The 25,581-nt window shown below is 42.3% G+C and overlaps 2 protein-coding genes across 4 annotated transcripts in view; one reads left to right on the top strand and one right to left on the bottom strand.

Annotated features, from left to right (window-relative positions):
* sergef (secretion regulating guanine nucleotide exchange factor) overlaps window positions 1–25,581 on the top strand; it is a 36,419-nt gene that overhangs the window by 1,263 nt on the left and 9,575 nt on the right. The window contains exons 3-10 of the mRNA XM_053885586.1: window positions 119–271; window positions 548–642; window positions 714–774; window positions 876–989; window positions 1,091–1,153; window positions 1,487–1,645; window positions 2,009–2,157; window positions 3,595–3,631. Of these exons, the coding sequence (XP_053741561.1) occupies window positions 119–271; window positions 548–642; window positions 714–774; window positions 876–989; window positions 1,091–1,153; window positions 1,487–1,645; window positions 2,009–2,157; window positions 3,595–3,631 (831 nt within the window). The remainder of the gene's footprint in view (window positions 1–118; window positions 272–547; window positions 643–713; window positions 775–875; window positions 990–1,090; window positions 1,154–1,486; window positions 1,646–2,008; window positions 2,158–3,594; window positions 3,632–25,581) is intronic.
* kcnc1b (potassium voltage-gated channel, Shaw-related subfamily, member 1b) lies at window positions 4,908–25,071 on the bottom strand. Of its 3 annotated transcripts, none has more exons than XM_053885582.1 (4): window positions 24,132–25,071; window positions 16,897–17,812; window positions 14,994–15,167; window positions 4,908–13,438 (listed from the first exon to the last, which is right to left on the bottom strand). In XM_053885582.1, exons 1-4 carry the CDS (start codon window positions 24,693–24,695, stop codon window positions 13,299–13,301), a joined length of 1,794 nt encoding a protein of 597 aa, XP_053741557.1. In that variant the 5' UTR covers window positions 24,696–25,071; the 3' UTR covers window positions 4,908–13,298. The 3 variants fall into 3 exon arrangements, 2 of the variants coding, with proteins under 2 accessions (XP_053741557.1, XP_053741558.1); XM_053885583.1 differs by having other exon boundaries at window positions 4,908–9,619; XR_008416540.1 differs by having other exon boundaries at window positions 13,287–13,979; window positions 14,020–15,167.

The following is a 25,581-nucleotide window of genomic DNA, read 5'->3' as shown; positions in this document are numbered from 1 at the left end:
CTGTGGTTAAGAATCACTGCATTAATCTCCACTTGTTTGGCAGAAAAATAACACCTTATCGTCTACACTGCTGTGTGTTTTGTTCCGTATTGACTCCAACATGATTTGTGTTGAACAGACAATGGTGACGTGTATGTATGCGGTCAGAATCAGAGAGGTCAGCTGGGTCTCAGCCACACAGAGGACGTCTCTACATTCCAGCTCTGTCGGGGGTTGAGTCAGAGAATCGCTAGTGTAGCCTGCGGCTGGGATTTTACTCTCCTTCTCACAGGTATGCCTTGGCAACTATCTCACTCAAATAATTTAATTTAGCCAGTCATCTCCCCGTCCTGCTGCCAGATTAGTGTGGCGTCAGTATTATCGCTCCCTGTTTGAAAACACTGCAGACTCTGATAATTCAGTCACCAGTGTGTTGATGGAAACATTGGTAATGAAAACAGGTGAACCCATTGTCTTATATCGTACAAGGCCACATCCTTTTAAATGTTTTTCCATTACAGTATTATGTAATTATTGAATTTAATGGGTTTTCTGTGTCCCTTTCCAGATAATGGAAAATTATTAGTGTTGGGCTCCAACAAGTTTGGGCAGTTAGGTGTCGGAGAGACTGTGACGCATTCAGCAGACGCACTAGCAGTTGAGGTAAGCACCGGACTCAAATCCAATTCTGCCAACTCGGTTGGTGTCTCACAAATGGAACTGCATATTTCCAGAGCCTGGGGGAGAGAGTGGTGAGTGCAGCAGCAGGTTTAAGACATTCTCTTGCTGTTACTGGTGCGTTTTAATCCTATTCATTTTAATTAGGTCCATTTCATTGTCAGCTAATGTGGGGGATTGGAATTTAGGAGTCATAATGTCAATTCTTCTCCTCTCAGATGCTGGTCATGTGTACCAATGGGGCACCGGCCTCCTCAGTCTCGCAAAGCGTGCCCTCAGCCCAGATCCAGTGCCGTCACACCTGAACTCCAAGGTTCCTGCGCTGGTGCCAGGTCGGTGCGATAGCCCTCATTTGATGCCATCATTAAACTGGTGGCTTAATAGATTTTCGTCTGTTCAGTTTTTTTTCTAATAATTGTTGTGGATGTTGCAGGTTTTGAAGGAACGAGAGCACTCACAGTGAAAGCAGGTGCAGCACACTGTGTTTGCCTAACAGGTATTTATTTATACTGGTCTTAAAAATCGAAAACTTAATATGTATTTAAAATGTTATGGATATGCTACATTTGTTTTAAGAAAGTGTTTTTTCAATCTCATTTTTTTTCTCAAAAGTCATTTTAATTAAATTGAGTATTTATAAGAAACAAGCTAAAAAGGTTCCCTCCTAAAACCTAAATAAAGCTGTTTTAACCTACGAAATGTAATTATTATTAGTTTCCAGTTCTGATTATTTTCTCCCTTTGGATGTCTTGTCTTTTGAAAGTGGTTTTCTTTGCCCTCATTTATTTGTTAATAAAGCCATTAAAACAGTCTTATTCCTGTTGTGCAGGTGATGGAGAACTGTTTCTATGGGGAAGCAACAAACATGGTGAATTGGTCGGTCCAGAGCTGTTCAGAGCTCTTCCCTTGAGACTGAACCCTTCCTGTCTCTGTGGAGAAAAGGCTACAAGTGTGTGGAGTGGCTGGACTCATGTTGTCACTCAAACAGGTAGGAAATAAATATACTGTACATTTGCCTCCTGAAAAAAAAAAAAAGATTTTTCAAAGCAAGAGAGCATTTAATTTGCCCCATCCATGATCCTCAATGGCTCTCTTCCTCTTCTTATGTGTCATAGTAGTTCCATCTCCAACTTTTTACTTATTATTAATGAACCTGATCAAGCATTGGTTATTCGACTACTTTGCATCCATTCTTACACAGTCAGTGGTGTTTTGAAGTTGCCCTTTTTGCAGCATTCTGTGCTCTCATGCATCAGACATTTTGCCAAAGCCAAGCTTTAACCTTCTTCGCTGAATGTATCTATGAAATTGTCAAGGTGGAAATTATAAAGTCTTGACTAATTTGTTTTAGAGACTGGCAGAGTGTTCACTTGGGGACGACAGAACTACGGACAACTAGGTCGACCCCTTTCGGAGCTGTCCGCGGAGACACCAACAAGAAGAGATGCACTGGAAGTTTGTTGCCCTGCTGAAGTGAAGACTCTCTTTGGGGCTACAGAGGTACAACTCATGCAGTCAATGTGTGTTTTGCAGCTCCTGATCCATTGATAGTCATTTTGTTGTGTAACTTCCATGCTACATAAATGTAACTATTTATTATTAGTATTATTATTGTTGTTGTTGTTGTTATTATTAAGATGTTTTATTTTTGGACCAAAATCAAATGATTAAAAAATGTCAGTATCAGAATACAGCCATATGTTGGGCACAAAGATGGTAACCTTGCACTTGTGTTACAGTTCATACCATCTGATTTGAAACAAATAAAAATAATCATTAATCAAATAATAATGAATCACATTTGAATAAAATATGAAAAACTAGATTTTCAAAAAAATACATGCAGTGTATACATTAAACAAAATTAACTAAATTCAAATTCAAATTAAACTTAAATCTTGGTCCTTTAAGATAATGTTAGTTTTCAATCCAAAAACGTCTCTTCAACAGACGTTTATATTGTAATGCCCGACATACAGCTGGCTTGAATTTCAGTGAATTATAAATGTGTGCAATGTCCAGTAGGGGGAGCTGTGCGTGTGCTGAAGCTGAAAGTTGATGTGAAAAGTGCTGATGAAAAAAAACTCACCCAATAAGTGTATGCTTTATACTACATCATCACGTGACATGCGCCGATACCGGCTGAGCATTAATGATGCTTATGGGAGAAAACCATTTAGGTCCTTAGACCCATAAGGAGGATTTTATGAGTGTCTGGGGATTGCTGCTGCTAACCTGGTGACTAAATGTCAGCGTGGGGATGGGAAACGTGGCCAATAAAGTCAATGTCAAGGGCAGTCTTCAGCTCCTATGGCCTCACGTCAGCACGTTTCAGTGTGTGAAGCCAAAGGAAAGATGGATTCGTTGGGAGGTTAATGATTCTCACACTGTGCCACTTCCACGCTCACTCTCTTTCTGTCCTCTCTGCAAACACACGTCATGTCAATATTTAGTAAAGTGTCACATTTTATGAGGCATATAAACATTAGAAGCTGGGCATATAATGACCAGATTTGCACAGCTGTTCACTGTCAAGCCAGATAAAGAGACACTTTGACATGTATTAACACATCTATTATAACACATCTATTATAGGGTCTCACACTGGTCCTCAGAGGGCGGCAGTGGGTGCAGGATTTTGTTCCAACCCAGAAAGCACACAAGTGACTGGTGAGAATGCGCCCACTGCGGCCCTTCTGTGGGTTAGTTTGAGACCCCTGCTTTAAAGGAACAGCTAGTCTGCTGTCCTTGGAACAGCTCACTTAAATAAAGGTGGCGCACTGCATGCATTTGTTATAGCCCACAATGAGTTTGTTTTACAAACCATCGCTGATGTGGCTGCAGCTCCTCTTGGAACTGAATTCCATGTTGGTGTTAGCAGCTTTGTTTTGCAGTGAACCCAAACTGAAAAGTGAAATGACTATTTTTATTTTGCAGATTGCGTGTGGATCAGAGCACAACCTGGCCGTGTTGGGTGAGTGTTTTTTATTGGTCGTCTTACAGGTTTCACATACTGAAGAGATCATTTAAAAACTCCACATTAATCTGAAATTAAACAATGTTTAATTCGCCATAGTGTTTTGACAGAGTTGCGCTTGGTTATAAACCAAAAACCCAATGTATTTCAATTGGTGCAATGGCTTCCAGGTGTATTGAAATCCAGATATTACTATATCTTTAATAATGCACAAATCCAATTATATTATTAAACAGTTAGAGCAAAGCCCAGAGATTTCATGTTTTTGAGGATGGTTCCAAACATTTGCAGTTTTTTTTAGGGATGCACTGATACCATTTTTTTTAAACCAGTTCAGGCATTTCCGATAAAGAGGACTTACACCATTACCCATAAAGTTACTTTAAGTTTTTGTATTTGTCTATATCAATTGACATTTGAACAACATTCCTCAGTATGTTTTTCTTGACAGGTGTGACGGTCACTAGTTTGACTGCAGTACAAGCATAGAATCAAAAGAAAATGCCATAAACTGACATTCAAAATCTGGCCATCTAATGTAGTATCGGTTTGGTGGTATCGGTGGCCATTCTATGAGTAGGAGTACTCACGCCTGGTGTTGGACCAATATGCAATATCGGTATCCGTGCATCCCTATTTTTTTTTCATTTTTTTCACTACTCAATTCAAAACATATTTTCATGAAAAAAATTGGGTGAGGAAAATGTAGTGCTTTTTACTCTATTTCTCTTGTCCTGATAGATATCCGAAAACAATATGAAGTCCATTGTAAATCTGTCCCACAGACTTGGTTATCCTTCCTTCTCACAGTTTCAGTGACAGTTCATTTGGATTGGCCCTGCCTACACGTCGCATCTCAGGCTTAGTCCTCTGCTGTCTGAGCGATGTGATTTGGGGATTGTCTAATACGCTACCGTTCTGATAAGTGAAATAGTAATCCTGCTTGCTGCAGAGCAGTTCTGAAGTCGGCTCATTGCTCTGTGGCCTTTGGATCAGGAAGTAATTACAGCACAGCAAGATGGGGATCACTGGCTGAAGGCAATTACCCAAACAGGTCTGTAAATGAGCCACGCTGAAATGGAGGGTGTATTTTTCCAAAGAGAAACACCTCTTTGTTGGCAAGAACAGAACTTTTATCACAATTACAAAAATGCTTTTGTCAACACTTTCAAACGTCTAATTTTGACGCAAAGATTTCAGCACTGGACCCATTTTTCTGCAACAAAATGGAGCAGAAGATGTCACAAAAAGAAGGAAACAATATTCACTGTAATTGAATCACAATCAGAATCAACTTTATTGCCACGGTCAGCGGGGATCCCACCAACTGGGAAAGTGCTTTGGAATAAAGTGCTGTCAACAAAATAAAATAAAATAAATAAAATAAAAAAAATTATAAAATAAAAAAATTAAATTAAATAACACACAAACAACAACTGAGGGGAAGAAGCTGTTCCTGTGACGGGAGGTTCTGGTCTAGACTGACCTTAGCCTCCTGAACATTTTTTGGGTTTTTTTTTTTTTTTGAGGGATTGAAGCCATCTTTGATGTTTAGCTGTGACACTGAGCAGTAGTCCTACAGGTAGACGAGTCCAAAGGTCCAATTCCTTCTGCTCTCGTCCTCCTCACAGTCCGTGGCACGGTGGCCAGAAAAAGTGAAGTAGCCAAACTAGATTTGAAACAGAGACCTGAGTGTTGCTATTTCTGGTGCTGAAGTAGGTCAGGCGGAAAGGAACCGAGAGCTTTGCATGCTGCTCATGATATCTGTTGCTGGTTCAATCGTCGCCCAAGTACACCTGAGCCAGGCCTCCGCCGTCATCTATAAAATTCAATAGCAGAGATCAGAACCAGGAGACGAGATGGTTCGTCCAATCTACCGAGAAAAAGGTGTGTTAATGGCAAAACAGGTGTTTGACTGAACCTGAAATGTGCGACTTCTCGCTGTCACTTTCTACTTTGACACTTCATTAACACTTCCAAAAACATGGATGTGATTTTTTTTTTTTTTTTCAAAAAGGATTTAGATGCATTTCTTTCGTTGTGCAGAATAGTGTGCAGCTCAATGTTGCCATGGAAACACTGATGTTCCGTACGCCATTCAGTGAAGGCCCAGGATCAAATGCGGCTGAACAAAATACAAAATTCAGCCACAAAAAATCTTACCAACCACCTTTATCAGAGATAGACTCTCTGTATTTATGACGACATCTTTTGACTGGACTCTTGCTTATAATGCATAAGGCATGGCTGGCAGTATGTCACTCTGACATCAGCTGCTGGCATGACTCCTTCATTGGGAAAAGCTTGTGTGTCGGTGAGTGCGTCTGAATCCTTGTCGATTTTTTTTTATGAGAAAAAAAGAAAGCATATAAGCGCAAGAAAAAACAGTGCTCAGTGAAATGCATGAAAAGACACAGCATGGAAGACACACAATTGCAGGATGGGAGCGCTTGGAGATGTGTTACCCTTGAGAAAGCAAGCTCGCTTCTGTTGCCATGGTAATGGGGCTTATTAGGTAACTGTGTTGCCATGGCACGTGTCTCCGTGATGCAGACCTGACCACACCCGTGACAAGCTCACCAGCTGTGAAGAGCAAGGGAGCCTCTGTCACTACCCCAGCGTGAGTGTGGGAACAGAGAGGGTGGGAGGTCCAGTGTGGACGTGTTTGTCTTCTTCTCCAGTCCTGTCTTCCCCTTCTCATTTTAGCTATTGCTTCAGGTGTGTGTCTTTTTTGTCAGCGTCACTGACCTGTGACCCCAATCCTTTTCAGGTGGGCGTCTTTTCTCCTGGGGCTGGAACGAGCACGGGATGTGCGGAAACGGTTCAGAGACGGACGTCTTTGAGCCGCAGCTCATTTCTGGTGTCAGACCTGTCCTGATAGGCTGCGGAGCTGGACACTCCATGGCACTTTGCTCTCTTGGGACTGATGAACACCAAAGTCCACTCCAGTAGCAGCGCGGCTATATTTTATATGGGGGAGGGGTTGGAAGTGCAGGTTTTATGAAAAAGATTGTTTAAAGCAGCTTTTATCATTTTAATTTAAGTGCTTTGGATAGTTATTTTTCTCTGCAGAATTGTCTCGGCACTGACGCCGCAGGCCCGTGTGTCTGCCGGCATAAATACTGTCCAGTGTTTGAATTATGTTTAGTGTGGACAGAGGCCATCATTTCTCCGACCAGTCGTCATTTTGATGGACATGATTGTTGCTTGGGGCTTTGCAGGACATGGCCCAGCAATAGCTTCAGGTCCTCCTGCCATGTTCGCCGTGTTGAACCCAAGCATATAGATCATGTGAGGGATGAGCCTGACTGCGGCCGCAACCCGAATGTCCTGTGTCAACAGTTTTATAGCCGTGATCTTGAGTGTCAAGCGCCTGTCAATCACTGATGTCGACCCTTGGTGTCATGATTCACCTCATGTCATGTGTATATAAAGAGAGTGTTTTATTTTCATTTTTATGACTCCGCCAATCGTGGACCATCCTGCAGCCGCAATAGTTTTAAGCTGACTTGGGCTTTTTGTCACCTCTCATGCATAATGTCACCTGGGAAAAGTTTTCAGCCCATCTTGCAAGTTCTGGCCGCAAAGATCCGCACTGCAGCACTCGGGGGTCAGCTGCGGGTCTAGGGCACAGTGTATTGATAATCTATCTGCAATGTATTTACCTTTTTGAATTCCATTATGCAAATTATGTGTGTACCCGAGAGTCAAATTAGTCACTTTTATCTTTTTTTAAATAAAAACTCACTGAGAAGATAATAACGTCTGTGTTATTTTCCTTTTATTCATTGCTATTTATTGTACAAGTTCGTATTGTATTAGTCAGAATGGACACAAAAATATACTGTCCCTAAACAACAAACTGATCGGAACGATCACGGAACACCTCACTCGGATAACTAGCCACAAAATGCACAGTGTTCAAAACACATACATTCTGAAATCACAATAGATGGCACATCAATTGCCTCCAGGGTATTGTCCTTTTTTTTTTTTTTTTATTATCCTTGACTGATGGGCCCCACTGGCGCGTGTGTAGATGTGTTGTACCTGATGCTGATCTCAGCATGTTTGTTGGCAGTGTGTTTGGTTCAAAAGTTGGTCCTCTAACGCTAACTTTTTCACACAACAGTCACAAACCTATCAGTGGTGGGGCCAGTGTTGCCTTTTTGAGTGTTTTAATGTGTTTTAAAGAAGCAATGGATGAATCCATGATTTTATCCTTAACTAGACAGAATATGTTTCTCAACATAGGCACTTGTCCTGGATGAATTTTACAATATGCTGATATTTATTTAGTACAAGAGACTATTGTGTAGGTACAATGACTGTTCTGCGTGACTGTCATTAAAAAATGATAATAGAAAAACTTCATCCAAGTGATGATGTTAATGTACTGCTGGCTAAGAAATGCTTTCCCCTTTACCATTCAGTCAAAGTGAAATGTCCTTTCTTTCCAGATCAGCCAGAAGTTTTTCCCATGAAATCTTTACTAAGATTATGAAGATTACTTTTATTTATTATTTTTTATAATTTGTTTTTCTACACATCCTGTGTGTTTTGCATTGCCAAAGTCAGATAAGTAGATAGAAGAACTTGTCCATCAGTATCTGCTCACTTTCGTCTTTATGTGCATGGACATTTGTACTTGACAATGACAGCCAGCTCCAATTCCAAAGTGTTCCCAATCCAGAGTGGATGGGCCCTGAGTTCAGAAAACGGTGCTCACCCTTGCTCTTGCACGTCCTATTGTCCTCTCTAAGACGCTGGATAATAAGCTGATGTGTAATATAGGAATCTGTGAAGTTTATTTTAAATTTCTTCAAGGTTAAACCACACCATGAACAAACTACGCATAAATACGCTGCACGCACAATGAATTGCTTGTAACCTCTAAACTCATCTCATATTTAACTGTTATTTGAGTGTTGTGTTGTGTTTTTCACAACTGATTCTGGGGGCCTTCAACAAGGCCACCAAAATTAGAAAATGTTTTGAAGGAAACCAATGCTTCCTCAAGTGACGATGAATCATTTAGTCTCTGCTAAAACTGAACACGAAGTATTTTTTAATTATAGTACATACACATCTATTCCTTCCAGATATTTTAAACATCATATAGGGCACTTTTACAGATTAGTTCATATATTAATAAACCCGTGTAAAAACTGAAGCCACTAAAATACATGAAATTCTGAATTTTTCTGACTCCTGAAAACCTATTGAAATTGCAGTTTGTGCGGCTTGTTTTGAATATCCAGGCCACCAAATAAACAAAAGGCCACAAGGCTTGGTTTGGAACTCGTTGTTCGATTGCCTCTTATAAATCCTGAAAATAAGCGATTAACGTGACACTCCTGTTCCGTCTCTAACCTGCCAATGGATCATTTGTGAAGCTAAAGAGGGAGCCGTTTCTTTGTGTGAACGCTACCTGTGAGATGCAATAATCATTTGAAAGGAATGTCAAAAGTTTCACTGGTGCAAAAAAGTGCAAAAGTCTACAAAACGTGACCATGACAGTGCAAAGTTAACAATGTGTGTCGGCTATCTCTCATATCAGGTGATCCTTTTTTTTTTTTTTTTTTTTTTTTCAACAGAAGAAGCACACAAATATTTGATGGTCACTCAAAAAACATTGGTACACACAACTTTACCACACAGAAAGCATATTTACAGCACTGGCACACACAAAAAATAGGCACACAAATTACAACACAGTAACCAGTCACAGATACTGAGCTACATAAGGCTTGACAACAAAACGTCCTCAGTGCTACATCTATGCTGAGTTTGTGATGTACAGGTTGTCACTGTCACACACCCATTGAAAAAAAAAAATATATTAAGTAATACACACAACAATGCTACAGCACTATCAGGTGGGTGATGGGCCATTATGGGTCATACACATAGTGGTTGGTACACCATGGTTCATAACACAAACTGACTCAGTTGGTTGTCTGCTCCGGTGCTGTCGCTGGTTCTCTATAAACATATAAAAAAAAAACAATAACAAAAAGAAATTATTACACACACCATGTATAACGTTGGTGATGATGGCGATGGTGCAAACCTCTGGAGGTGAAATGACTCGGAGGAAAGAAAATGTGCTCCGTTAGTTCCTCATGGTAAAGCAGGGTTACCATGTGCGCCCCATGCTTGAGCCAAGGCATCAGACAAGGACGTGTTGTCTGTGTGCAGAGGTTGGACTCCCACTCGGTTAATACACATGCCCAGTCATGCTGTCGTTCAACGGGTTGATGAAGAGTCGATCGGTCACTGTCATGCGTCGCTATACTTGAGTCAACATGCTCCGCCTGCCTAGCCCTTTGTTTTCATACACACAAGAAACAAATGTTCCGTTGAATGTACTGCTAGTTTGCTAGCACGGCGGAGGTCGCGTGTATGCATGTGCTGTGGGAAAAAAAAACACAGTCTAATTGCTCATTGAGTACAAAATTTATTTCATGCAAGATCTTGTATATTTACATCTTTTTGTTTGAATACTTTTCTTTTGCATAAATGTAAAATACATGCATTTACCTTTCCCCAAGAAGACCGACATCCCATAATTGTTTTTTTTCTCCCCCACTTGACATTTCACCTGCACCTTCCCACATTGATTCTTTACAGGGTTATTCTCTTCTCCTCCTCTTTTTTTTGTTTTTAAATAGATAACGTCCAATAACAACCACAATAGACATGACTTGAAAATTTCTACCAATAACAAAAACAAAACTTAGGATGAGTTGCTATACTTGAATATCATCTAGAAATTTGTGACATTTCTGATTTGTCCCCATAGAAACTGGTAAAGTGCCCTGAAACATTTGTGCATAATAACTGGGACAGTATCAATACATGTGGAACAGTAACAGTATTGATCTTTTCCATCATAAGACGTACAAACTGCAGGAGTCCGGACAACACCTGGTCACTGATGGCTGCTTTTTCTGTGGTTGACTTTTGTCTTTTTTTTTATTTTTTTGTGCTTTGTAATCCCAAGTTAATACACTCAGCAAAAAAGACGTCCTTGCGCCCGTCTTTTATTTCTCGGATGCACTCTATTTTTGAATTTTGTGTGAATCCCAATGGAAGCCTACTCTGACTATGTGCCTGACAGGTGTCGCAATTTGTGCTTGATAATCGATGTGACTTGTGCTTTTCACTCAATGCATACACTGGTTTGTCATCTGTTATTCCAAGGCGCTGCATGTTTTTGGCTACATTTTTACAAGGTATAACCCAGATGCTGACTAAGTGGGAGGAGTCAAGGTCACCGGCTTCATATTTAGCATTAGAATCCAACAGTTATTTACTGTTTCAATTTTTTTTTAATTTAGCCCTTCATTATATAATATATCCCATTATATATATACTCAACTCATGGAGTTCCCCAGGGCTCTGTTGCCGCCCCTCGACTGTCACTGTTTTCATTGTGGTTGCTTTGTTCTGCTTACTAGGAAATCTGAAATGTTACTGGGCCAATAGATTACACTTTAAACAAGTCATGTATTTTACTCTCACTTCCAAGTATATTCAAAAAAATGTTCATTTTTATTTGCTTACAAAATCTCACTACTGCTAACAAGTTTTGAGCCAAAGTTTAGCAGCAAAATGTTCCTAATTCAACAGGAAATGTAATTTGGTTTGCGTTCGACACCTTTGACTAGATGTACCGTTAATGCAGTTGAAAGCAATGAGGAAGTAATAGTATTTTTTCACTGCTTTTGCTTCCCTGGTGGCTTCCGCTCCACACCAAAGATAGCTCATTGTTATTTATCTGATCTGCTCCCATCAGACAAGGCTGCTAGCCTGGATTCTCAGCCTCCCAAAGATCTTAAATTGTCACTCCACCCATCAGCTCCAACGCCACCGACTCTTCCTGCCGAATCAGTTCGGACTATTAGACGTAAATGTGAAGGATATTTTATGATATAATAGATCACCTGACACGTCTTCTGGTTGACTGTGACTTAAAGGAAAAATCCTTTGATATCTACACAGACGTTTTGTCAGATTTTAATCGGGCCACTTTCTTTGCTTTGTGTATGATCTACTCAACGCAGATTCAGTGCACCAAAATGGTGGTGGAAAACGTTTTCTGTTGAGTTTTATTCTTCTGGCTTCCTTGAGCTTGGTCTGTATTTTAACTGTGGTAGTGACCTCCACTCTCTTCGCTGATCTCCTGCCGGAGTCCACTGGTCAATAAGCCTCAATGGCCGTTATCTTTCTCCGATTCATCCGCAGTATATTGCATATCTCCCTTCCATACTTGCCTCAGCAACCTTTGCTCACACCCACTAAGCTGCTTCAAACCCTTTCCTCTCCAGTTTTCACCATAACTGATGGCGATGTATGTCTGTATGCTACTATTCAAAAAAATCCCCCTCTTCATCACCATTTGCTGTACATGACATATTGTCCAACTATAAACTTGACTAACACCTACTTGTATCTTATCAATATGAACAGCAATCTAATGTTTAATGTGGGTACAACAGTAGTGCAGAGCCGCGCCTATTAAAGTCAAGCCTCCGTTACACTATCATGAGCTTGTATAAATGCTACACAGGGAGAGCACTTGTTACTTTTGTTTTGCCTTTCCATGTTTGAAGGCACCTCTGTTTGGTGATTCCTGCCACTTTTTTGGCTGCGAACTTTAAATATGAGCGAAAATGCCTGTATATATATTTAAAAAAATGCTCGACCAGGTGACACTGTAACAGATTTTTCAAGTGAACTTTTCCAACCGGACGCCCCACTCGAAGGTGAAAAATAATTCTGAAATTGGGGAAAGGCAAAGAATGGCAGCTACATAAAAATCTCTGCTATGACTGAGTCTCTTGTAAAGCTGTCTCAAAAATGCATAAAGATGACAAAGCTTTTGAAGCTTCCAAAAGAAACGATTTTTTTTCGTCTTTTTTTTTTACAAGTACTGCAACACAGTTAGCTTCTTGTTAAACAGAATTTCTCATGCAGTTCATGCAAATGAACAAACAGTTTCTGTTCTGTTGACAACAGATGAGTTCATCACTAGTATCAAATGAATTGTCATCACCTCCATATTGCACTAAACATTAATGGCATCATGTTTTTTTTTCCTCTTTTTGCTGGCCACTCGTGACTCTTGCCTGGATTGCTCTTTCGTAACTTCTCTACTTTGCAACACCCAAAGCACTTAAGAGCAGATCCTTAACAGCTGGCAATGGTATCTCCCGGATATGTTTGAAAAGCAATGTAATGTCCAGCATCGTCTCAGCGGGGGTTACATCTTTTGAAAGATTCTCTCGCAGAATTGTCGAAAGCAAATCATACAAACTCAAAGTGTGTGAGATCAAAAGCAACAGAGCAACAGGCAATGAAGTAAACAGAAGGAAAGAGTGGCATCAGCCTGCGGTAGAAGTAGAACAGTGCTTCGTCTGCAAAACTGAGGTGACCCATGCAGAGTGGCATGTGCCAGTATGTTTGTTCAGGAATATGATGACACACCCAAGGAGAAGACTTGGGAAGAGCATTTTCACTTTTCCAGAAAAATAACAAGTAAATAAAGATGAGAGAGCAGGAGTGAAAGGCAAGTCAAAAATTAAAATCTGACAGTAAAGATAAAGAGGAGTGGCGTGGACTGGCCTTCCAATGGCATTGTGTCTGCTACTCAACCATGCTACATAATGGATGGGATGGGAGAATGTGAGTGCTGCATTAGACAGGGTGGGCTGCAGGGCAGGGCGGACACTGAGGACACTCCAGAGGCATCCCCGCTCATGCCAGACATGCTGTTAAGGCTCCAAGGCTTTTCATAACCTTTAGTTGAAAAACAGAGAACGTTCTGAGTACACGGCAGCACGCAATCATTGACAAAATGTTTTTGGTGCTCCTCGCACGTCTACACCTGTTGCTTTCTTGTTTTTGTCTCCCAAGAAACAGGTAAACACGGATTCCAGACAGGTTAAAATATCCCTCATGCATCGTGTGCATTTGGAGTACAACAGCATGCACAGGGTGGTACTGGAATGGTTTGGAGTAGAACACTGGAGTGACTCAATCCTAGGCACAGCGTTTTTTTTCTTCCAGGTATTTGAGTGAATAAAAAAACGTGTTTTGAGCACAGAGAAGAGTATTTTAAGCAAGTTCAGTTGAGCACTGAGTCAAGATCTGAGGGTGGAATGTTTATCTAAGCGTAGTATAGCAGGGACTGCTACTAATCTCATAGCTATGTACAGTAAAAAGGCATTTATATATCATTTTTTGCTGTTGTTGTTTATCTAAAACCACACAAATTGAATTGTAAATTAAATAATCAGATTAACAGGCCAAATAATGTATTTATTGCCTTTTTCTCCATCTTTTTTGGGTGGCACTGCGACAATTCACGTCATAACCACCCATTTTTGGTGAATCACAGGTGATCTCGGCAAAGCAGTGGCCCTTTGACTTTATTTATGCCTCACCCCTAATAAAGCCTGAGTAATACTAAAAAACTGATGGACGGTAAAAATGTTTCTGACAGCCAACAAAGAATTTTATTTTGAACATTTTCAATATTCATTACTTGTCCAACGCTAAACGTTTTTTCATTTATCCTTTTTGTGTGTGCCTTGTTCCTTAAAATAAAAGAGAAAATTGTAATAAATGAAACACAATTTTCAGTGCTCAAAATACATTTAAATCCCAAAAACCTGGCAGAAAAAACAAAACCATATGTATCTGCTACAGCTACTTCCAATGATGGCCGTTTCTGTGCTTGCTCTCTGCACACCTGGAGGCTGATATATTTGATTTGGGAATGTTCTGAAGAATCATTTTTATTAGGGAATGTCTGTTAGGTAAACATGTATAATGCTCATTTCTACCCGCTTTGGTGTTGTGCTCCATCACCATACTGATAGCACCCATCGGCAAGACACTTCATGCACCGTTATGGTCAATGTACTCAAGATCCCACATGGTATTTATCATTAAAGACGTTGTACACACATAGCACATCGATACTCTTCTTGTAAGACAACACATTCTAGATCATATAAATATTGAAAATAGCTTTGTTGCTTATAAACAAATTAAGGTATTACATAATGCATGGTATCAAAAAATATACTATGTAGATGTAGACAATTGCTATTGACATTTTGTGGTGATTGTGCTTGGTTTTTACAGATGTCACTGGAATATTTACAATTCCCATAGGAATGACTGAGGAGAAGCAGCTGCTGTGAAAGTATGAGGAGGTGTGTGTGTGTGTGTTTTAAGTCTGAGGTGAAACACTCAGTTAAAGAGACGAGGAAAAACAAAGTCTGTCTACGGTCTACATAGTGTCAGTGTCTTACAGGGGCCTGAAGTTGGCTGTTACTGTACGTACCCCTCCTCACTCTCCCCCCTGTGTGGTTGGGGCGCTCCGCCGTAGTGACCAGGAAGCACGGCCGCTCTCTCTCACTGGGGCTGAAGATCTCCTCTGGAGATATGGCCTGGTCTATGTGAGGGCAGTCTTCGTTGGCTAGAGCGGCGTTCGCAGCTTCACCATTCAGCTTGGAGTCTTGAGAGAACAAAGGAGGACAGAAAACAAATCTGGATACCAGCACAATATAAAACCTTGAAATTTCAAGACCCAAAAGTTACCATGAAATTTTTTTTTTTTCTGCAGTATTCACACGATTTAACAAGGATTTGAGAATGTTTTTTGGTCATTTCTTCAGAATTGTAATATCAGCGCTATTACTACACAGTGTTGCTAGAATCAAAATGAATTTTAAAAAGACAGTCTCCAATGACCAAAGATGTTCATGAGCAAAGATCATCATATCTGCAGGGTTCTGCCTCGCACTAGCAGTGTAAGGGCTCCCTTATTGTTCATATATTTCCCAATTTCCTAAAATATTAAAATTTTCGAAGCAACTACAGCAGCTAGAATGCGCCATAACATTAATGTCTAGTTCACTTAAAAGCAAACATGAACACAGACAGCTATTTTCAGTAGAACGGAATAAGTGGGATCAAAAAACACAACCATGTGTATCTTGTACAGTGATGGCCGACACACGCAGGGGGATTGACAAAGCTAATCCTTCAGGCAGACTGATGTTTACATTCAACTGCTGTTGGTGGGCAGCTCTGAGGTCAGAGTGTATTCATGGTCACGCTGCCCGAGGAACTGAGAAATTAAGTGGTCTTCACATCGCAGATGTGTTTTATCATGGACTTTTATTCCTCAAAGGGAAGATGTGTGATTCATTGTGAATCAATAACACGATTACTCACAGGCTGCTGCTATTCTTCTATTCACTGTTCAATGCTTTTTTTTCTTTTTTAATAATTCTACTCTTGATTGTTCTGTGGGAATCTGTTGGCTGTACTCTCATTCCCAAGTCATCATCTGATCTGAAGTGTGGGAACAATGAGGCCGGAGAAGAATGTGGCTGTTATGATGAGTCAACAAACAGTGTTGGGGAGACTCCAACAGCATGTAGTAGGATTACACATCGTAATTAGATTAGGCTGTAATTCGCTGGTGGTTAAACTATATTTACATTTCACATTGCAACAAGTGTACTTTTTTTTACCCTGACTCCAACCTACTGTTTGGGTCTGTGACACTAGACATTTCTGAGAACGACTCGCATTTTCCGATTCGTACGCACAAGTCGCACACTCTGCACTATTGTGTAATGAACTGCGCTCTCCAGGACTTAAGGCAAGGCTCAAAACACTAAAAGTACTGCCAATAGAGGCTCCGCCCACACGGCAGTGCTCATGTATATACAGTACATAACAAGCACGTCACAACAACCTCTGCCCATGAGACTGTAACGTACAAAGATCTGGACTTCGAGGATCAAGTTGGAATCGAGACTGAGAATGAGGGGCGACTCCAGTCTGAAAACAGAACTGTGAAGTAAATTTCTGGATGTTCTGTATTCAGTTTTGTCTTGGTCTTTGTCCTGCCCCTTTCATTGGTCTTGGTCTCGAGGTCCCTCATAGTCTTGGTCTCTGTATGCTCTCTCAGCACTAGGGTCATGCATATTTTTGGTAGGCAATTATCATATTTACACCACATATTGATTTGTTTAACACTGAGTTAAGTGGGTATTATAAGGAAAAGTATAGCTACTTTTTAGTTGTTGGTTCGCAAACTACGCTTTCCTTGAGGCAGATATGTAGTTCACAAGACAGCCTACAAACTACCGCCGGGTTCTTGCTAAGTAGCCTCCCCAAGATTCTCAGCAAGTTATAAGCACGTATCACTCAGATTTGTCAGCATGACTTACCTTGAAACTTAATCTCGAAAACGTCGTCGTGAGCGATGGGGCTTGGATGTTGTGAGCTGATGCTGGATTTGCAGAAGTTAGGAGAACCAGGTTGTGGTGCCCGAGGGATATGCCTGTTTTTCTTCTTTGGTAGTTTCTGTTTTGCCATGGCCAGTGAGTAATACATTCCAAAGTTGTTGACAATTACGGGGACAGGCATGGCGATGGTCAGCACGCCAGCCAAGGCGCACAAAGCTCCCACCAGCATTCCAGATGTCGTCTGAGGGTACATGTCGCCATATCCGAGCGTGGTCATGGTCACCACTGCCCACCAGAAGCCGATTGGGATGTTCTTGAAGTGCGTGTGCTCACTGGCTCGAGGGTCGTTTGGGTTAGCTCCGATTCGTTCGGCGTAGTAGATCATGGTTGCAAAGATAAGGACACCGAGAGCAAGGAAGATGATCAGTAGCAGGAACTCGTTGGTGCTGGCCCTCAACGTGTGGCCCAGCACGCGCAGGCCCACAAAGTGACGCGTCAGCTTGAAAATACGCAGAATCCTGACAAAACGCACCACTCTGAGAAAACCGAGGACGTCCTTAGCTGCCTTGGAGGAGAGCCCGCTCAGGCCCACCTCCAGGTAGAAGGGCAGGATGGCCACGAAATCGATAATGTTGAGGGCATTCCGAATGAAATCAAACTTGTTCGGACAAAACGTTATTCTCATGAGGAATTCAAAAGTGAACCACACGACGCAAACGCCTTCGATGTACGTGAGGTAGGCGGCGGTCTCTGTTTCCTGGTAGGTGTGCTCCACCGTGACGTTGTCTATCAACTCCACATCGGTGCGGTTGATGATGGGGTTAAAAGCCTCGTGGGTTTCCAGGCAGAAAGTGGTAATGGACACCAGAATGAAGAAGAGTGAGGCCAGAGCCACCCACTGAGGAGGAGTGCAGAGGGTGCGGAGACAAAAATGGGAGGGGGCAAGGACAGAGAGAGAGGGGGGAGAATGAAACCATAATATACATACATGCAAGAACAAAAGCCCAACGGACATGTTTTTGTGAGCGTGCAATGACACTAGATCTGGTAGGATCTGTAAGTGTAATGGATTTGGTTAGGAACATCAAAATGCTTTTCAATCAAAAGGAATTCTTCGGCAGGTGTCCATTACTGAAGACCATCTCATTGCCCTTCTTCATTTCTATAATACATTAGAACAGACGTGACTGAAATGGGGCCACAGTGCCTGCATTTAAGGGGTCGGAGCAAATCTACTTACTTTTTTTTTTTTTTTTTTTTTAATTCATAGTGTCACCAATATTCAAAATTTAAGTTACAATTTAAGTAAACTATGTTTAATGACATACACAGTTAGACTCTCTGGTTGTTGTGATGGTGTCATGTGCTCAGAACAGACGGAATTAATACAATTTTGCTCCTGGAACCAAATGCATCATTAAATTATAGCAAAAAAAGAATAAAAACATACTGTGTGAAATTAGATCAAATGCTTGTCCCCTATATTCTTTCTTCTAGTGTCAGAAAAGTAAAATATAACTGAATAAAAAAAAAGAAAATCTACAATCCTAAAGGTAAATATTATATTGGGATATTAAAAGACTTCATCAGCTCTTTTTATTGCTGGCTGGTTTAAGATGTAAATTATCACCTGTAATAAATATAAATGTCTCCCTCTCCATCCATTATCTTTTGTTCTTCCCCAAAAGAGGCCCAAACCATCTTTTCCCAAAATACGTCATTAGCGCTTGTGTTGACACACAAAATAACGATCCCTCCACTGTGTCCTGGGTCTGCAGTTGGTCTCGCTCCAACACAGCCTACACAGAACACCCCACCAGGGAGGCGTCCAGAAGCCGCCCTCGCGCGTGACCAAAGCCCTTCAGCTGGCTTCTCTCAGTGCGGAGGAGCTGCCGCTCTGATTGAGCCCTCTCTCACTTGCTATCAAGTCCCCAGATTCTTGAACGGCTGTACCCAACTTCCTTGGGCGCAAGTTCACAGAAGGCTAGTACTGAATGGTGTCAACTCATTGCACATGCGAAGAAAAGCACACAGCCATTTATAGAGGTATTCTTGGTCGAAAATGATCAGACCAGTCATAAATATAAATAAACAAGGAGCTAATGCGTAGCTTACCTATGTAAGTTGCCCGAAATACTCACAGTGAATCACTCACTGTTTAAGAATTGGCTGGTACACATTGAAAAGGGATCATGACTGTCATTTCACTTCATGAGATTTCACTCTCCACTTCCTTCCACAACCAGGTGACTTTCCCCTTCTAGAAACACTTTCCCAAGGCATCATTTTTAGGCCGCTAAGCGCGTAAATGTGCTCTGATACAACCAGCAGCGCCAATCCTGTGCAGCGACTGAGCGCAATAAAGCATTTTCCAGGACATAGTGTATTTAATTTATTGTCTGAATCAGCAGTTGCAGCGACACACCTCCTTTCTCAGCTCTTGATTCACAAGTACCATTATGAGGCAGACAATCAATGTGTGCTCCACATGATTTCCCCCTCCTCCCTCCTCCCTCTCTTGGCTCTATCTCAAGGTCACGGCATTTTCAAGGGCAGGCTCCATGCAGAATTACAGAGAGCTAGCTGCAGCTGCGAAAGACAGGACGTCGTTGCCGACCTGGCGACTAAATTTAGCGGGGGCTCTTCCCTTCGGTCATTCCGACCAGCTGATCACCACAAGGTTGTCGCAACGCTCCGGCGGCCGCACATGTTTCTTATATTGTGCTTAATGGACGTGAGCTACTTCAGCTTTCATTGCGTATTGACCAGACGATCGCATTTCATGAGATTTGGGGTGGGATATTTCTGACGTTCACAACGCGGGTGTAGCGGATGCAGTGTTCTCTCTTGTCTATTGATTGCAACCCTGTCTCGGTCTTATCCTCCTCTGATCATAGTGGTTTGCAGGATGAGATACCATCCAGCCACTTCACTGTCTTTCGATAGTGGGGAAACAGATATAAGCCATAGGTCCGAAGGGAGCGTGGGATCGATACTTTATAATAGTTGGACAGTGGAGAGAGAGAGAGCCGGGGAAGACAGATTCTTTATAAATCACAAAGTTCTATCGATACCAGCTTGTTTTTATGACACTAAGTGAGGCATCTGCTGGAGCTAATGCACATCAGTGTTAAGTAGCTGGGTGGAGTAATGAATGAATCAGGGAGTGAGCATGTCTCGGCACGAGGAAGTATTCCACAGGGAGGCGGAGAATCATCTCCCGAGTCATTCACTGTGTTGCCATAGCAAGAGAGAGAAAACAGGCCCCGATCATCACGTCTCATCACTGTCCATTCATTGGATTGTGTGGAGGAAATCGCTGCAGCTCATAAAAGACTGTTTCCCGTCCATGTTTGCGCGGAGGGGGAAGCCGTTTGTTTGAGCGCCGTTGTTCTGACGGCAGGTTTCCCTCTTTGTTCTGTGGCACGGCGTCAACATTTAGCATCTGTTTGTGAAAGAGGATGTGATTATGTTCCACGCATCACTATGGATCCGCACCAGCTTGCTGATATTAAATTACATATTACATTTGGTACGACTCATCCATCTTCTCCGCTGAGAGTGGACTGCGCTGAGTTTTCGCTTTATGCATGTTGATTTTTATGAAGAGCGGTTAAGCATGATGGTGGTGCTACACCACCGTGAATCCCAACTACCACGACGCAAATCTTCACGGTGACAGTGGTTCTCAGTATTATGAATAGCACACTTATTATTCATTTCTTTCATTGATTTACTTTTCTGACAGTTCATATGTTGTCGGCTCTCTCATAATGCACTGCAACAGTTTAATGATGAATATGATGAGAGTCTATCATTTAACTCAACCCCTGTTCCTGACTAAAGGTGGTCAACATTCTCTAAAAGCAAAGGGATGGTCAGTCCATTTCGAGTGAGACACAACATAACAGCCACTCACAAGCTTATTCAGACTCAACCGGAAACCAAGTGGAGCGGAACATCTGAGCAAACAAACAAAACCCTTGTGCAACTGTGGTTTCCATTAAAAAGGGGGGACATGAAATCAGTCCCCCATGGTGAGAGACTATTTAATATTAAATACTACCAAAAAATATAGTCAGCAACAGCAAAAAGTCATGTAGTGGCCTTTTGTGAGTGGAAACATAGCAGACGCCTTAGTTGGTATTAAGATATTTGTTTGTTTGTTGCCTTGGCACTTCATTGGATGGGAATTCAGAGCAAATTAATTTTGCTTTTATAGAACATTTATTCAGGTCTGGTGGGATTTGCCCAGCGACGCCATTGAACAAAGTACTAAAAACATCGCCATTGAAAAAAGTCCACTTCCTGAGACAGGGTCGAGCAGCGAGTGTGTCGCACTTGATCTTTTAATGGCTCGACTCTGATTACTGCTGAGTTACTCCCCTGAGCTTCTGGTCCATTTTTGAACAGCATATTCTCTGCTCACAGAGATTTTATATCATACAGTTGTTAAGGTGCAACGGTAAAACACAAGACTCAGTTTGCAGTCTTAGGTGGTAGAGACGCCTTGTTTGGGTTCAACAAAGACGTCAAGCAATAATGACTTAGTTTAATGAGATGTTACGATAATAATAATTCTGTTTTTATTTCCATTTAGGAGGGAAAATAGGACAAACTCCTACTCAACCACACTATCTTGTCTATGCAGGATTATTATTACTACATGTAGCTAACTCCAAGACGTTAAAATGAATGCTTAATTACATAATAAATTATTTTTTTCTCTGTGATCAAGAGTAGAAGAAGTCATCTGGCGTGTCATTTCATCGATAATGACGAGTCAGAAACACTAGAATATGGAATCAGCCGTGTGCCATGATAAGTTAAGATGGCGGGAAACATAGAACATAAACAGAAATGTAAATTAGACAAGACAATATGTATTGTATGCAAATGTTTAACTATTTTTATATAACTAAATATATGTGGAATAATAGAATATATCAATAAAAGCAAAACTTGTCAAATAATATATGTGGCATTACTGTACAGAAATAAATATACATTGAAGTAAGAAAATAAATAATCCTATATGTAATATAGAATTTTTAAATGGGGTTCAGCAAATATATAAGCAACATATATGTATGAATAAATCATATATATATATATATATATATATATATATATATATATATATATATATATATATATACACATATATACATATATATATATATATATGACTGGAATACTGACTACATAGCCATAGCAAAAGTGTAGTCTTCATCTCTTCAGAACGTGTTTACAGCGCATGTTTTTTTTCCAACCTGCATTTAGGCGGACAGGGTCCCTCCTGAGGTAGACCCAGGACCAGATGGACAGATTATATCATCCTTCTGGCAGAAGGACTTTTCGCTGTATATGTGACTGAAGCAGCTAATTTTAGCGACGTCTCTAAGTCACTGATGAAAATGTTGTTTTGTTTCCATTTGACCGTCTAAATGATCTGTTGATCGATCTCTGAAGAATGTGACTGTCAGCCTAATTGATGGCAAACCTCAGGCCTGCGCTGATGTGGACTGACAAGTGTTTTTCCTGATGGATCCACCGTGAAGAGAGTCTGTAATTAACTGAGGGTCTGAGGTGTAATGAATAATCTTCGCCGTCTTGGTGCAGCTCTTCCAATCCAGCCTTCGCTTTTGTTGTAAATGTAGGACAGAGAGGAACCGTGGGAAATGTTTATCTGTAGAGAGGAGCGTGGGGGTTCGGCGGCCGGCTGCGAGAGCCAGATCGTGTCAAGATAGTTTAGACTTGCTGGATGTGACTCGGTAACTAATTACACCGATGAGTCTGCTACAGCTGTTGGAGCAGCGAGTGCGCACTGCAGTCGGTGAGAGGGAAGCATGGCGGGGGGTGATGGAGGTGTGAATTTGTCTCATTAGCAAAGCTGGGACGGAGAGCTGCCAATAACAAGGTCCTGAAATATGAACCTGATTTTAAAATGTGGATTTTTTTTTTTTTGCCAAAGATCTACTTTCCTGCTGCGATGCTGACCTAGTTAAACAGTCTGCCCACACATGCCTGTGTTATGGAGATAGGATTTGACAAAGGAAAGCAGTGCATGCTGTTGATCTGCTGCTGTTGAGTTTAAAAAGAAATACAAATCCAAATGACTTTTTGTGCTAAGTGGGTTACGGGCCAGTGTATCGACTGAAGGTCACTCGGTGGTCTCCCTTGTTGTCACTAGTCATCGCACCAGCGTTGTGTTTGGCTGAATTGAATTAGATCTCAATCTTGGTTTCCTTTCAGAGCCTAGATGACCTCAAGAAGCTGTTTTAAATAACTAACCAAGCATACAAAGGCTCTTTTCAACAGGGAAGTCAAGCTGATGATGGGGCTTCCAAACCCATTCTCTTTACAATTGTACTGGCAGAAGTTCAGTTTGGGGGCCTCAGTGAGGATGTTGGCCCTGGTCCAGTTTAGAGGAGACTCCAGGTGGAGGAGTTTAGGTGTTTTGGACTCTTTTTCACAAGCAAGGAAAAGATGGTGCATGTCATCAGTCTGTCACAGTGAAGAAAGAGCTGAGCCAAAAGGCAAAGCATCATTAATTTACGACACCTCTGCGACGCCTGCCTGGTGAGGTGCTTAGAACATGTCACAAGTAGGAGTCTTGGTTGGCCTCAGACCACCTTATAATTCCCCCAAAAGATCTGGAGTGGGTTGCTGGAGAGAACAAAGTCTGGGCCCCAAGTGCTTCCCCCACGAACCAACCTCAGACACACAAAAGAAAATGGATGGATTTCAAATTACTTGTACTTTAAGTCACGACACCACGACTACAGCCAGCTGTTCAAATATAAACAGACAACATAATATTAAATAATAATAATTTATAGTCAGCTATTAATTCTAACAAAATATAATAGCATGTTGCCATTTCCTTTTTTATATATATTTGGGTGTTTAATATTTGGAATAAAATATAAAAATGTTCATATTTTTCATCTTTGTCATTAAGTGTTGGGTAGTGTGTTAAAGTGTTGCAGGAAAAGTCCAGAAAACTAAAGTAAAAGCAGAGCGCATTTGTGTTGATAAATAGTTGATGAGGTGACATCATCAGATCTGAGAAGGTGAGACCTTGCAGGAGCATGTGAGTGAACCATCAGGAAGTCATATGGACAGTCACTTTTGCTTTTTTTTTGGTAAAAGAAAACCCTGCCATGCCGCTGCTGTGCATGAAAGCGCGCGCCTCTAGAACCCGAGGAACTCACCCTTGCATATTTAGAGGAGTAGGGGTCTTCAAACAGAGCCCAGACGTGCTTCTGCCAGCGGCTCCACAGGCTTCCACCCCTGGCATCAGTGTTGTCAGCGTGTGCCAGCCTCCTTGTCATCTCGTCCACGTCGTCCTCCCCGTGCTCCTGCTCGGGCTCCGGATCATCGTTGGCCAGGTCCAACAGTCCCCCCCCGCCGAAACTATCAAGGGCCTCCTCGGCCTCCCGGTGCTGCCGGTAGGTCATCCAGCAGCAGGGCTCCACGTCTGTCTCGTCGATGCCCCAGAAGGCCAGCTCCTCCTCATAGAGGGGTCCGCACACGTCCGCGGGGCAGTGCAGCTTACCTGTCCGGTAGTAGTTGAGGATGTGCGCGAAGACGCCGGGGTGGCGGTCGAAGAAGAACTCCTCGATCTTGGCGTCATAGTCAAAGTGGTTGGGCGCATCAGGTTCGGCGAGCCAGGACAGGCGGGTCCCAGGTAGGGTTCTCAGGGTGCTGCGGTACGTCTGGTGCCTGATCCCTCCCACGTTGATCACAATGCGATCCTTGTCGTCGCTCAGGCCCATCTCGACCCTTAGGCATTTCTCCAGTAAGTTGCCTTCATCTCAGAGGTGAGTGCAGCCACCATGCCACCATCCTCGGCCGCGGTTACGTAAGAAGCCACCTGTCGTCTCTCAGCGAGCGTCCGACAAATCAGCGCATTCCCTCCCAGATGTGATCGGACCTTCCACCAAGCTGATCGACTGCCAGTCTCCAAAATGATCGTAGCCAATGGCAACACATGAAGCACGGACGTCACATGTCTCATGGATCCACGATGTCGAGATGAGATCGCTGCTTGGGTTAGAATTTGGGCCGCGCGGTGGTGCTGACTGGACAGCGACTGGTTCCTCCTCTGTTGCTGCCCACAGACTCACCTCCTTCACACCGACGCTCGGCTGCCTCTCTCCCTCACTCCCTCCCTCCCTCCCTCCCTCCCTCCTTCCCGGCTGCCTCCTCCAGCTCTTTGTCTCAGCCTCCTTCTCACGCACTGATCCTCGCACTGTCCCGCAACTTCTCCCTGTTGTCACCGAGGATCGCAGTCCCCCCCTCACATGCTCGAAGGTGCGGGTCAGGAACACCACACTGTTGCCCACCGAAGCTGTGACCGGCACAGTCACCCAGATCACCAGCAGCAGCCGAGAGGAGTGAAAGTGGTGCACGTGACGATTTATCACCGCATGACTGACGCATGTCGCTCTCCGGACTGTCGATGCCGAGAACGGTCTGCTCCCCCAGGGCTGACAGAGAGGCTGTCAGTGGAGACACGACCGACTCTTTCCAATCTTCCTTCCTTCAAACGTTAGCTGATACCGAATAAGCAGCCAATTATAGTTCCAGACCAGCCAGCAGATGTCGCCAAATCCGTGGGAGAAGTCAAGCATAAGATAAAGAGGAGGAAATCTGTCATAT

This window comes from Synchiropus splendidus, chromosome 14, assembly GCF_027744825.2.
Source record: "Synchiropus splendidus isolate RoL2022-P1 chromosome 14, RoL_Sspl_1.0, whole genome shotgun sequence".
Lineage (NCBI taxonomy): Eukaryota > Metazoa > Chordata > Actinopteri > Syngnathiformes > Callionymidae > Synchiropus > Synchiropus splendidus.
This window is presented reverse-complemented; position numbering and strand designations above follow the sequence as displayed.